This window comes from Penaeus chinensis, chromosome 32, assembly GCF_019202785.1.
Source record: "Penaeus chinensis breed Huanghai No. 1 chromosome 32, ASM1920278v2, whole genome shotgun sequence".
Classification (NCBI taxonomy): domain Eukaryota; kingdom Metazoa; phylum Arthropoda; class Malacostraca; order Decapoda; family Penaeidae; genus Penaeus; species Penaeus chinensis.
The window spans coordinates 16593891-16608890 of record NC_061850.1 but is presented as its reverse complement, the minus strand read 5'-3'; the positions used below and the strand labels follow the sequence as shown (position 1 = coordinate 16608890).

General features: G+C 40.6%; 1 protein-coding gene across 3 annotated transcripts in view; it reads right to left on the bottom strand.

The window, feature by feature from the left end:
* Positions 1 to 269: 269 nt before the first annotated feature.
* The window catches only part of LOC125042575 (4-hydroxybenzoate polyprenyltransferase, mitochondrial-like), a 44963-nt gene continuing 30232 nt past the window's right edge, over positions 270 to 15000 (bottom strand). For all 3 annotated transcript variants that reach the window (XM_047638291.1, XM_047638292.1, XM_047638290.1), the window contains exons 5-6: positions 10064 to 10252; positions 270 to 572 (exon numbers count right to left, since the gene is read on the bottom strand). In XM_047638291.1, the coding sequence (XP_047494247.1) occupies positions 405 to 572; positions 10064 to 10252 (357 nt within the window). In that variant the 3' untranslated portion in view covers positions 270 to 404. The remainder of the gene's footprint in view (positions 573 to 10063; positions 10253 to 15000) is intronic.

Sequence of the window (15000 nt, the reverse complement as noted above, 5' to 3'; positions counted from 1 at the left end):
TATTATAATAATAATAATAATATCTATAACAATAACAATACTTTTTGTTCAGCAATCACTACAAATTTAGAAACAAAAACACCATAAGAGTGAAAATTTTAAGATAAAGTAGTATAAACTGTAAATCCAAAATTTACATTTTGACATTCCTCTTTTTAATATATAATATGTACATGCTATACTTCCAAAATCAATATTCATTTTTCAGTTATCACCTTTATGTACCAAAAAGTGATTTCAAGGAAAAGGATAATAACAATGGAGACTCATACATTTAAAAATTTTATTTACATATTAACAAATTTTAGCATAAATCAACAACTTTTCAGTAATAATACCTCTTGACTAGATGTCTAATATATAATCAAAGGCTCTACATATAATAAATCACAGCTCACATTTCCCTATAATTCATTGCTCATTAGATTCAGCTCTAAACTCGGTGGATTTTCTTTATTAGATTTCAGTAAAGTTCCTCCAACTATACCTGCAAACAAAACCCAACCTAAATGACGATTTGCTCTAAATTTATCTCCACAGTCTCCTGGGTTGTTGATATCAAGAGTTCGTACCTGTTGTAAAGAAATGAAAAGACATACACTTAAAAATATTATTCCCTATATGCTGACTTTCATGGAAACAAACTAATAATTAAAGAAGAATCTGCATCAATTTCAGATATTCTCAAAGCGTTAATAGTTAATGGTTAAAAGTAAAATAAATGTGCTAGGCATCTAAGGTCATGTAGCACTATAGTAAATGGTAGTGAAGGGTGCCTGAGTTAATGATTAGTTGCCACAGCTGGGCAAAGGAATTGACGAGTGAATGGGTTAAGGTCGGGTAAGGTAATGTAAAGGGGTTAGATCAAGTGAAGGATATATATTTGTTTGAGGAAGGAAAGCAGTTTGTCAAAGCAGAAAATGTGAGATTCTGTAAGGATAGATTGGGAGATCGGTGAAGGGAGAATAGGTGGGGGAAAGCAGAGGTATGGGGTGCATCAAAACATGGGCATGATCAAGTGAAGGATATATATTCGTTTGAGGAAGGAAAGCAGTTTGTCAAAGCAGAAAATGTGAGATTCTGTAAGGATAGATTGGGAGGTCGGTGAAGGGAGAATAGGTGGGGGAAAGCAGAGGTATGGGGTGCATCAAAACATTGGCATGACAATAGAATGTGTGGGAACTCAAAGAGGGACAGTACATGGGGAACATAGGGGTGGATCAGAGTGTGACATCAGATAGGAGTGTTTTAGACGGGTGTGGCCAATGCATAAGCAGGCGAGAGCCGTCTCCCAACATCTGTTCCGATGAAATGGAGCTGACCAGGAGGAGATTGATAGTTTTACGGTATGTAATTTATTAGTGCGGAGACTTGATCAGAAAGATTGCCATCGGTTCTACAAGAAGGTCTTAAAGTGGGGTTAATAATCCGTGGCTGGGATACGTGAGGAACGTAGTTGGTATGATGTGGACATAGCGGTGTAACGTGCTATAGTATCAGCTTGTTCATTGCTGGAGATTCCAACATGGCTGGCACCTAGCAAAATTTGATTGTTTTATGGCATGTGGACAAGTAGAACAACAAGTTCTGGATCTTACAAAGAAGGGGGTTGGTTGACTGTATTGACTTTATGAGAGTTAGTGAGTTATGGGAGTCAGTAAAAATTGTATAAGAGGAAGAGGGAAGTGAGTATGTGTGTTTTAAGGCAAAAAAGAGTGCATACACTTCTGTAGTAAAGACACTGGATTCAGGAGGGAGAGGGTATTTGAAAGTACGAGTTGGGAATGTTACTGCAAAACCAGCACCGGAGATGGATTTGGAGCCATCAGTGTAAACATGAATACTAGAGGAATGAATGGAGACATGGTCAAGGAAACGGGTGAGAAGGACAGCAGGAGGAATATTTGATTTTGGTGGGTCAGGGAAAACAGAGGAGCAAATGCGGGGGTAAGGTATAAGCCATGGAGGAACAGAATGGACAGAGAACGGGAGAAGTCGGAGATGGGGAAAAGGGGAATGGGAGAGGAGGGTATCCATGCGAGTGGAGAAAGGAGTAGGTAAACGTGGAGAAGAAGGAAAGGTAGGAAGTAGGGATTGTGGGATAGTTTAGAGAGGGGAAGTTGGTGGAATCGAAAATAACATCGGAGAGAGAGAAGGGTACAGCGTTGAAAGAGAGATAGTATGCCTGATTCAGTGTACAGGCTCTCAACTGGAGAGGAGCGGAAGGCACCTAGGGCTGAGCAAAGACCACAGTGATGGATTGTATCAAGATGGGCAAGGAGAGAAGTTGAGGCAGAGGAGTAGATAGGGCATCCATAATCGAGAGTGGAGAGGATCAAGGTAACATGAAGATGAAGGAGAGTTTTGCGATCTGAGCCCCAGGATATATGGGATAGAGTTTGTAAGATTCGGAGACAGCGGCAAGCTTTTTCTTTAATGTAGAGGATATGGTCTCGCCAGGACAGTTTGGAATGAAAAATAACTCCTAAAATTTGCCAGAGGAATGGTACAGAAGTTGAGTGCCATATAAGAAGAGTGGAGGTTGGGGACCTACACGTGTGCGAGAGAAAAGGATAGAGTGCCATATAAGAAGAGTGGAGGTTGGGGACCTACACGTGTGCGAGAGAAAAGGATAGAGAAAGATTTGAAGGTAGAAAAGTGGAAGCCATGGTTTGCGGCCCAGGAAGATACTGATGATATTGCAGACTGAAGAAATTGGCAGAGATTTGGCATGTATGTGCCAGAGGCATAGATGGTTAAATCATCAACATATAGTGATGACCGGGCTCCTGGTGATAGAACTGAGACAATGTCATTTACAGCAAGAAGGAATGAAGTGGTACTGAGCACATTGCCTTGTGGGACGCCTTTGATTTGAGGAAAGAAGGATGATGTGGAAGAGGCAATTTTGACTTGGAAAGTGCATTGGGAGAGGAAAGACTTTATAAAGACACCCATGTTTCCGTGTATGCCTAGAGAGGACAATTGTTGGAGAATATGGTACTGCCATGTAATATCACATGCTTTTTCTAGGTCAAAGAATATAGCTAGTCTGGATTCATGGCGTGCCAATGCAGATATAACATATGTCTCAAAATGAGCAAGGGGGTCAACTGTGCTTCGGGCACGGCGGAAACCAAACTGGGAAAGAGAGAGAAGATTGTGAGATTCAAGATAGCACTTTAAGCAGAAGTTAACCATTCGCTCTAGTAGTTTGCACAAGCAGCTAGTTAGTGTGATAGAGCGATAGTCTTGAGGGAGGGTACCCGATTTATTGGGTTTTAGGAAGGGGAGGATAAGAGCTTCTTGCCAATGAGAAGGAAAATTCCTGATGGCCATATGTGGTTGTAAATTCTTAATAGGAAGGAGAAGGAGGAAGATGGGAGTTGCCGTAGCATACAGCGGTGAATACCGTCTTGGCCTTTATGAGTGTTGCGGCACGACTGTATGGCAGACCGAGTTCAGAGGAAGAAAAAGGAGCATTAGGTCTCAGCGGATGATAGGGTGAAGATGATGGGGGTGTGTTCCCTGATGGTCTTAACCCCTTCACAACGGGTCACGTCTCTAGACATCATAACAAACCGCTCAAAATGTGGGGTGTGGCTGTACACTGTGGCTGCGCACCGAAGTGCTATGAGGCAGTGATTCAGGTTGATGTACCGAACTCCCGCGCTCAAAGTCGGTCGGTGTGTTGCCATTGATCACCAGAGCGTAGATTTTTTTTTTTTTTTTTTTTAGTTTTCTTCACCCGTCACCAAGGGGTAAAGAGAAGTGTGGAGAAAGGTGAGAACCACTACTGACCTGGCTGAAATAATCACCCAGTTCATTAGCGACTTGGAGAGGATCAGAGATGAGGGTATCTCGAATATGGAGGACGGGGGCTGGATGGGGGGGATGTTTGCCTGATAGTTTATGGATCCGGCGGCAAACATTTTAGATGTAGAGGATGTAATTGAGGAAACAATTTCGCCAGCTATTTGTTTTACTATTCCGTAATGTACGACGAAGACAGGAAGGTGCTCTTTTAAAGGAGATGAGGGCTGATAATTGATGAGAGGGACCTTGTTTGTAGCGGTAACTGTTCAAGGCTGCACGTTTTAAGCGAAGTGCTTTAGTGCAATCAGAATTCCACTATTGAACACATTTGGAGGTATAAGGTCTAGAGGTTCAAGGAATAGCATGTATAATAGTATGGGCAGCTCTTAGGACTGTAGTTGTGAAACATTGTATCATTTCTGAAATGGATGAATAGCAGAGAGTGAAGTGAAAGTACGCCAGTTGGCTCTATCAAAGCACCAACGTGGGGAGTTAGGAAGTGGTACATATGAAGTTGGAGAAAGGAGAACTGGAAAGTGGTCACTATAGGGAAAGTGGTCTAGAACTGACCAGTGGAAATCTAAATGAAGAGAAGGGGAGCATAGAGAGAGGTCGAAGCATGAAAAAGATTGTGTACATGTATCAAAGTGTGTGGGGCGATCTGAATTAAGAATAATAAGGTCAGCTGTGGAGAGGAAGAGCTCTAAGGATTGGCCACAGAAGTTGGTGATAGAATCACCCCAAAGAGTGTGGTGGCAGTTAAAGCCACCAACTATGAAGAAAGATGGTTGGAGTTGGGAAATTAGATTTTCAAAAGCAACAAAATCAATGGGGTGGGAAGGGGAGAAGTAGACTGAAATCACAGTGGTCCAGTGGTGAAGAGAGATGCGAATAACTGTACAAGGGACAGTGGTTTGAAAGGGAGGTATGACATAAGGTGTTTTCTGATTGTTAAGTATATATGAGACAGAAAGAAAACCACGAATATTCCAATGAAGGATAGTTATACTTTCATAGATTTATGAGTGAATTTGAAGGGGAAGGAGCTAGAGGGTGAGATAAGGAATGAGAGGAGGGAGGTGGTGTTGTATCAGGAGGGGTATTAGGAGGTGGAGGGTCTGGGAAAGGGGATAAATGTGATATAAGGGATTCATGTGTGTATCCAGGAGGGAGTGGAAGGGATAGAGGGGATGGCGGGAGAGTTAATGTAGGTGGAGCTGGAGTTGGGGGGGGGGATGGGCTGTGTTGGGAAGGGGAAGGAGGACAGGGTGTGGAGGGGATATAAGTAGGAGGAGGATGGATATCGGCAGTCACTTTGAGTATGGAGGGGGCGGGATTTGTGGAATTTGAAGGTGGATGAGGGGTTTCAGTGTCAGTAGATAGTTTTGAATATCTTCAAGAGTTTCTGTAATGGAGTTGGTTGGGGAGTTTTGTGAGATAAAGGTTTTCTTGTGAGGGGGGGAAGAGAAGACTGGTGTCTGAAGAGTAGAGGCAAGGGAAGGTGGAGGTGATAGGGGAAGAGGGGGTGGAACGTTTAGTCTGTCTGCTGCAGGTAGTGCAGGGAGGAAGTGGGGAAGGTGTTGGGGCTGTAGTAGAGATTGGAGTGTCTGGATTAAGGATGGCAAAAAAATTTACTGGGGAATGTAGGAGGTAGAAGAGGGGAAGTTAGATGGAGTAGGGATAGGTTTAGGGGAGGGTGTAGGAGCCTAGGAGGTAGGGGAGTGGCAGAGTGAGCAACATGACTGGAGTAGGGAGTAAGAGAAAAACCTCGTCGACGTGCTTCCTGTCTGGCTTCACGTAGAATGAGTCCAAGTCTGAATCTGAGAGTTGCTACCTCGGACTCAGATTTGTAGGTGGGGCAGCTGCTATAAAATACATTATGGGGGCCGTCGCTATAAAATACATTATGGGGGCCGCCACAGTTGGCACATGTGCGTGATTGTGCAGAGCAGTTTGATCGAGTATGGCCAGGTTGGGCACATAGAGGGTATCTGGCTGTGGAATGGCAATGTTTGGCAGGATGTCCTAAATGCCAACAATTTTAACAATTTTGGCACTGATGAGGAAAAGGTTGATATGGTCGGACAGGGAGGGATTCTCCACCAATGTAAACATTAAAGGGTAGATCATGTCTACAGAAAGTAATTTTGGCAATGTTAGTGGGGTTCTTACGATGATGTCTGGGAGGAATGGAGTAGCACTGTACTGATATCGTATCATAGTCCGTGAGACAGGTGAGTAATTGTTCTCTACAATCTGATCAGTTTTTGTTATAGGGCAATTTGCTGGGGAGATAGAAACAGTTCCGGTGCAAGTATTAAGGGTTGGATGGGGTTCTGCAGGGATAAGGTTACCATATAGATCAGTTAGGTTTCATAATACTATAGCTTGGTTTTCAGATGTTACTGTGACGAGATGGGAGCGGTCAGGTCGGCTATAGAAAGAGACTTTACCTATTTGTTTTTGGAGACATTGCTGGAAGAGAAGGGTGTTGTTAGAATAGGGAGCTGTAGGAGGGATCAAGAAAAATCAGGTCCCATTAGGCTGGGCTAAATAGAGTATTCAAGATTTTTGTAGAGATGGGGATAGTAGAAGCACGGGTGTGTGTGAAAGAGGAAGTAGTGCTGCGGGAGGTAGTGTTATGGGAAGGTGGACAATAAGGCTGTAAAGTAGTAATAGGGGAGGATGGGGTAATTGATGAAGAAGGTTGTGGTGGTAGAGGTTTTGAAGTTGAGCATGTTGGGAGAATAGAAATGTCTCCTGGGGGTTGAGTGTTGACTAGGGTGAATAATGTACTAGTAGGCATTGAGGAGGGGGTAGTAGTTGTAGTGTTCGGAGCTGTAGTTAAAGGAGAGTCTGGGGTCAGGGAAATGGAAGAGTTGGAATTGGTGGGGCTATTTGATGAAGGGGCAAGCCTCATTGCCCCTAATAATGGTATAACATCTTCATTGTTGGCCATGGTAAGCCTGGAGTATGTTGGGGAGAGAAACTGTCCACCCCTCAGGGTCCCCTTGAGGGGTAAGGGCTAGGCAACTAAAGCAGGGGAATAACGTGCCCATGGCTCCCTCAGGTCTCAAGACTGGCACAAAGTTAGCCTTTCATCCTTTCAGCACGGCTCTCCCACCTTGGGAAGTGGATAATAGAAGGGGTTGGTGAAGGGACAGAAACAAAAAAGTTGGAGGGAAAAAAAGACCATGCAAAATTAGTTGAGTCGAGGGCTGAGTCCCAAAGTTGGGGAGTTCCCCAGCATTGGGTTCTAGTCTCCGCCTCCTAAGCCCCCCCACGACAACAACAGGCAAAGGATTGGGGGGGGGGGGGGCGATATTCTCAAAGGCAATCTCTTATTTGAAGATAATTAAAAAATTGCCTTCTGACTGAAGCCAATGAATGAAAATCCAAGTGTGCCCAATTTGAGTGGAAAATCTAAAAGAGCTATGAAGTGTGAAAGCAATAATAAAAAACACAAGCAAAAATCTACCATAAAACTATACACATATTAACCTAATGCTGCCAGCCATGCCATGTATATACGTGCCATGCCTGCTGAGAGTTCACTTGTTTAATTGTTTTTACACATAGATGGCTACACTTGTACTAAGTCACTAATGAGCCAATTATGAGTACTGCCTGTCTCGCCCGTTTACCCTTTTCATTGCTTTACGAAAATAGTTTATGTTATCTTATTTTGCTGTTACAAATGTTTATAACATTATAGTAATTATAATGTTTATAATAAAAATAACCATCGGTATTCATAGCTAGTAAACAAGTAAAAAAATACGTTTTTCCTGCCAATTCAAGGAAAGGTGAAATCAGGTAAGGTCACAAAGTCTACTAATTGACTCCTTTGTGGCTAATCACGAGCAGAACCGTCTATGTGCAGAGACATTTCACAAAAATATAAAAAATGAGCACAGCATTTACCCCTTTTTTATTTATTTTCCCCGAGGCATTGGGTTAAAGGAAATCATTGTGAATTGTATTAAAGGAAGTAATTTTGAATTTTGTCTAGGACATAGAACTATAAATTTTTTTGAAGCATTGTTTTATGATTTTCAGTATTTGTTTCATTTAATTCTACAGATTACATAACCGAATTACATTTGTTAATCAATGCTTATTTGCTGAAATAAAATCTTTATATATATATATATGTGTTCTTGTTTTATATTGTGCAATTCTGTTCTGTCCAAATTAACTCACTAATGATTAAGGGGACCGTCCCTGAGAAAATGCCGATTTTCACTTTTTTGTTGAAAAATAGAAGACGGTCCTACAGATTTTCATGAAATTTGGTAGGAGAAGAGAATACTTTGTCACGCATCTTTATACTGAATTTTACTTAATTTGACTGAAGGGAATTGTAGGCGCAACGAAAAATTGATTTTTTAAAGTTAGGTTAACTCTAGCCTTCTCACGTCCTAGAGTTATCACTCAATTTTCTATATTACTTTTATTGAGAAAACCTCTAGGTCATATAAACAAAACAACGTATTCTTATTTGGAAATTCAATAATTCGTTTCAAAATTATCACGTTACATAGCTGCAAAAAAAAAGAGAGTAAAAAAAAAAGTAAAAAATTTGTTAAAAAAAAAAAAAAAAGTTTTGAATTTAAAAAAAACTATATGTAGTTCTATGCACATACTGATGTTCTGTTTAGGGGGAAAAGCATTTTGGGACCGGACAAAAACTGTAAGCCGTGAGAAGTCTGAAATACGAAAAAAAAAAAAAAACCTTTACGAGTAATCGGCCCTTCAAACTTTTTTGATAATTTTCTATTAATTTTCCATATTTTTTTGCTTACTGGCTACTTTTTACATTAGAGAAAGCCCAACCATTGCTCTATCTCTTGTTCTTTATTTCATTCAGATTGGATCAATAGTTATTGCACAGCATCACAAAATACAATATAATATAGCACTGAAATCATCCTGCGCTGTAACTATGCGGTTCATGTGAACATAAAATAACATTGTAATACCACGTCCACGCACTTCTAAACTCGTTCTTTTTCCCGTCAGGAGTCTTCTATTCTTCATATTACCCTCCATCTCGGTTGTCCCATTTTCTATTTTACCCCCCCCCCCGACCGAAAATGGGAGGTAGGGAAGATAAGGGGGTGTGGGGTAAATATAAATATGCTCTTACGTAATCACCCATAAGCAAACAGGGTGTACTCATGGTTCCTGGTCCCCTTTCAACTGAGCTGAGGAAAAATCCTAAACTCAGTTGAAAAATCCATTCAGAGAGTATCATGGGCTACCAACCCACTGCTAAATTTGCTGATCAGCGAAATAGTTGTCCGGGGTGAGGCCCTCGTTTGACCACCTAATTTTTCTTCGCGGGAGTTCATATTCACGTGGGTAATTCTACAGTAGTATACGCATCTGAAACCAGGCATAACTCATTTTCGACCCCCCCCTGACCCAACCCCCCCCTCAACCAAGGGACGGTCCCCTTAATGATTCTCTAAGTACAGCTTTCTAAAGCAAGAAAAATAATAATTGGCTTGTCCAGAATGCAAGATATGCAGGTAAATTTTTTTTGTTTTATTGCTATTAATAGTTACACTCTTTCTTATAATGGATACTATAATTATTACAAAGTCCTTAACATTACGGATAGCAATTTAGGACAAAACAGAATATTTCTCAAAATCAAAGAAAAGGTAAACAGGAAAGGTAAGAAGTACTAACAATTGATTTCATGGCAAAGGCATGTAAGTGACTTGTAGAGCCATCTATTTGTAAAGACAATTAATAAACTGAACTAATAGTGGGCATAGCACGTATGTACATCCCTTCCCCAGCGGGACTGGATGTGTAAAGGAACATGACACAATATGAAATTTTCTCATATACATTAAAAACAACCATCATACATCCAAATTTACCTTAGTAATATCCAGTGAGCATTGATAATTGATAATCCAAACTATAAAACAAATAGCCAAATCATAGCAACCTCTCTTTTGTCAACTGACTCACTATCCCACAATTAATTAAATTTGGTAAAATTGCAGCAAAAGTACCAGACCATTTATCCAGCAAGCTTGGGACTGTAGGCACCTCAGATATCTGGACTTTTTAGTTTTCTCAACTAATCATACTTAACAGATAAAAATGAATAACTCTAAAGCTGTCAATTGAATGCAGACTACAGATAAATGATACATATAATAATCATTGGAAATAAGCTATCTGCTTCATAATGGAATAACTTATGGACTCTAGAAAGTTTTCATACCTGATTTGTAACATGAAGTGCTGCAGCAGCAACCGCAGAATAATATGGCCATGCTAACTGAGCATTATAGCCAGTTAATAATAGGCATGACACAAATGTGAGGCCAAATCCACTCAGCCATTTCCAAGTTTGGTCACCAAACTTCAGAGCTGTTGATTTAATACCAATGATGGCATCATCACATTTGTCCTGGAGAGAGAAACATTCCAATGGTTAACTTAATACTTAAAACAAATAAATGTGCTAGACATTAAGGTCATATAGCACTATGGTGAAATATAATATCCAAAAGGGTTAGGAATGAGTTAATAATTTGCGTAAAGTAAGTGGTTGAAGAATTCTAGAGGGTAGTATGGTAGTAAAAGGGTAGAGAGGGTGAACTTAAGGGTATAGTATAAGATAAATGTTGTTAGAAGGGAAAGTAGTTAATGGGTAAGACAATTAGATCAAGTGGAGGATATTCATGCATCTGAGGAAGAAGAATAAGTTGTCTAATGAAAAGGGAATTCTGAGAGGTTGTCCAACAGGTGTGGGGTTGGGGAAGAGAGATTAAATGAGGAAAAGCAGAGGTATGGGTTACTGTAAAGTGGGGACAGAATAGTAGGATGTGAGACTGAAAGGACATTGCATAAGGAGCATAGAGGTGGATCAGATTGTGACATGAAATAGGAATATGTGAGGCAAGTGTGCCTAATGTGTTAGCTAGTACAGGTGACAACTGGGTTGATGGGATGTAGATAAGGCAGGTGAGTCTGATTTTAGTGGTTCAGTTGTGCTTTGAGTATGACGGAATCCAAATTGAGAAGAAGGAAGAAGGCTGTTGGATTCAAGGTACCACATTAGGTGTAGATTGATCATTCTTTCTAGCAATTTGCACAAACAGCTAGTAAGAGCAATGGGATGGTAGTCTTGAGGGAGGGTGCTGGATTTATTAGGTTTAACCAGTTTGCTCCAGGTGGTTTAAAATACGTGTGTTGCTTGTGTGCGGGGCATTTGCTTACCTAATACAGTTTCTTCCTCTCTCTCTCACACTCTCTTTCTCTTTCTCTTTCTCTTCTCTCTCTCTCTCTCTCTCTCTCTCTCTCTCTCTCTCTCTCTCTCTCTCTCTCTCTCTCTCTCTCTCTCTCTCTCTCTCTCTCACACACACACACACACACACACACACACACACACACACACACACACACACACACACACACACACACACACACACACGCACGCACGCACGCACGCACGCACGCACGCACGCACGCACGCACGCAAACACACAGACACACACGCAAACACACAGACACACACGCAAACACACAGACACACATGCAAACACACACACACATTCAAACAGTAAACACACACACACACACACACACACACACACACACACACACACACACACACACACACACACACACACACACACACACACACACACGCAAACACACAAACACACACATAAACTTGAAGGCTCCAATTAATTTCATGGTAAACGAAAATAAACACACTCTTTCTCTCTCACCCTGGTGGAGGGTAAGGGGTGAAGTAAAGGATAGGGGGATATGGAGGATAAGGGTAGGACCACAGGGGGAAACTGTGATGTAGACTCTCCCAACGATAGTTTCTCATTTTGAGTAAAGGTGGGCCATAATCTAGCTGATTTACATGATGGGTGGGAAGGGGGATGGTGGGTGGAACTATAGAATTTCTAGGGCAATATACAGAGTCTAAATAATAGAGCCAGAACAGAATACAGGGATCACACAGCAGCAACTAAAATAAAATGGAATTATGAATGGTATATACCACTGGCACTTCATGATGTGTTAAGAAAAGACAGGATAAGTGCTTCAAGCCAGTGAGGAGGAAAGTTTCCAGTAGTCCAAATATTGTTGAAGATTGACAATAGGAAGGATAAGGAGGTAGATGGAAGATGTCGTAGCTTATGGTAATTTATGCTGTCAGGACCTTCATTTGTGTTACAGCATGACTGTAAGGCAGAAAGGTGTTCAGTAGAAGAGAAAGGAGCATAGTGGGACTCTTAGAGGATAAGATGAGAGTTCCTTGTCTGTTTTAATGAAAGGAATTTGTAAAGATTCAGAAATGAGAGTGTTATGGATATGGAGGACTGGGATCGGATGAGGGGGATTATTCCGATAGTTTATGGATTCTATGTCCTACTGTAGAAACAGGGGAAAAGGATGTAATTGTGGAGATATAATTTTGCCAGTCTTAGTTGGGCTGATGTTTGGCTGAGGGTATTTTGCTAATAGTGAGAACTACTCCATGCCACACACTTCAATTACAGAATTCAGTGTTCCACCATGGAATACATTTAGATGTGTATGGTCAGGAAGTTCAGGGAGTGGTTGTGAAGGCAGCACTCAGAACAGTGACTGTGAAATAAGAAAGCATGTCTGATGTGGAAGAGAAGGAAGATGGAGGAAGAGGAAGAGTAGAGTGAGAAGGTAAAAGTATGTCAGTCTGCTCTATTAAAGCACCAGCGTGGGGAGTTGGAGAGAGGAGAATAGGAAAGTGAAGAAAGTAAAATTTTAAAGTCAATAAGAAGAGGACGGGGGAAAGTAAATTGAAACAAGTGACCCAACAGCGAAGAAAGAAGCGTATAATTGTGCAAGGGACAGTGGCTTGAAAGTGAGGTATAGTGTATGAGGGGTAGGAGGAATATGAGGAGGATGGATGAGAGGGGGGGATGAAGTTTTTTTTTTTTTTTTTTTTTTATGAGGAGGTGAAGAGGAGATATGCATCTGAGGAGTAGAGGATATAGATGTGGGTAGGGATGTGGCAGGAGAAGATGGGGTGAAATGTTTGGACTGTCTGGTGCGATAAGTATGGCAAGGAGTAGGGAAGAGACATGGGGGAGTTGTGGATATTGGAGTATCTGGATTTAGAATGGAAAAAGGATCTGACAGGGAGATAGGGGAAGTAATGGTGGGAAGTTGAGAAGTAGGGGGTAGTGGTACTGAGGAAGATGTAGAGACTACTTGGGTAGAGGGGATAGAAGTGGAGTGAAGGATGATACTGGAGTAGGGAGTGATTGAAAAAAAATCATCAGCATGCTTCTCATCTGGCCTCATATAGAGTGAGGCCTAGATTGCATCTGAGAACTGCTATCTCAGACTCAAACTTGTAAGCAGGGCAGCTTCTATAAAATACATTATGGGAGCCACTGCAATTGGTACATATATGTGATTGTGCTTGGCAGTTTGAATGGTCATGACCAGGTTGGGAACACAGATGGCAGAATGCTGTGGAGTGACAGTGTTTAACAGGGTAGCCAAAATGTCAACATTACTGACAGTGATGGGGTGGGGGTTGATATGGTCTCATAGGGCAAGATTCTCTTACATAGACATTATGGGGAAGGTCATGCCTAAGAAAGGTAATTTTAGCTATACTGATGTGGGCCTTACAGCAGCCTCTGGGGGGGAATAATAGAGCACTGTATTGTTACTATATTATAGTCAGCAAAACAGGCAAGTTGGTCATCTCCACGGTCTGACCATTCTCTGTTGTATACTGGGCAATCAGCTGGGGAGACTCAGATGTAACTGTGACAAGATGTGAGCGATCGGGGCGACTGCAGGAGAAAATTTGCCTACATGTTGTTGGATTGTTGGGGGAATCGCAAAAAATCAGTCCCACTTAGCTGGGCTAAATAGAGTACTCAAAATATTTGTAGAAGTGGGAATTGTGTGGAGTGCAGATAACTGCAATGTATAGTGGTTTGTATGGAAGGTGTAGAACATGGTGTTTTATAAAGGACAAGTACAGAGGAGGCAGATAGGGAGTGAGGGGTAAGGGCAATGATGTTTGAAAATTGTAATAAGGAAGAAGGAGGTAGAAAATGATGATTGTGCAGAAGGTGGGTTGGAGGATATTGGGAGTGAGGAAGGGGTGTCTTTTGATGGTCGAGTTATAACCTGGGTAGATGATTCGAGTTGGGTTAAGTCAAGAAGGGGAGTGTAGTAGCTGTGGTCCGGGCCATGATCAAATGAGAATCAGGGATTGGTATACAATAAATATACATAATATATATAGGTTCCCTTCTTCCATGAATATTTCCTAGTTTATTAAATTAAAGAAATCTTTAAGGCTTCTATAATTACCTCTCTTGTAATTATATTTCCCCTTTATCCTAGAAGAGGACAGTACTCCATATCCATATCTTTATGGTTTGTGAATATTAAGTCAAGCATTGACAGTCTATCTTGCCCTTATTTTGGAAAAGGCAAAACTGTAATTTTGAAGTAATTTTAGTAACAAATATTTCTTTTCCATTAAGTTATACTATATATATATATATATATATTATATATATTATATATATAGTATAACTTAATGGTAATTAATTGAATTTTTGTTACTAAAATTACTTCAAAATTGCAGTTTTGCCTTTTCCAAAATAAGGACAAGATAGACTGTCTATGCTTGACTTAATATGAAGATCTGGATAAGAGAAAATAACACCAAAGATAACAGAGAAGTGTTGCAGAAGAAATTGGAAGAGGTACAGAACAGAAATCAACAAAGGACTGAATTAGAAAAACAAGTCTACTCTTGGAACCAAAATGTAGAGACAGACAAACAAGAGCCATGCAATCAAAAGCAATACTAAAGCATTATATAGATATAATTTATACAAATATAGATGGTTTATCTTTGTAGGTTCTAGAACTAGATAAAATTATTGAAATTAATAAACTAGATGTAATATGTATCACTGAATCCAAACTGGATCCCTCCAAAAATGATGTAACATTAAGCCTCAAAGATTATAATATTTGGAGAAAAGATAGGACAGATGGAATAGAAGGGGGTAGCAATATTAATAAGGAAAGGAATTTTTATAAAGGAGTTAGAGATTAAACAAGACCCCATAATAGAATTAAAGGCAATTGAGACAAAAACAAACAAGATAAACA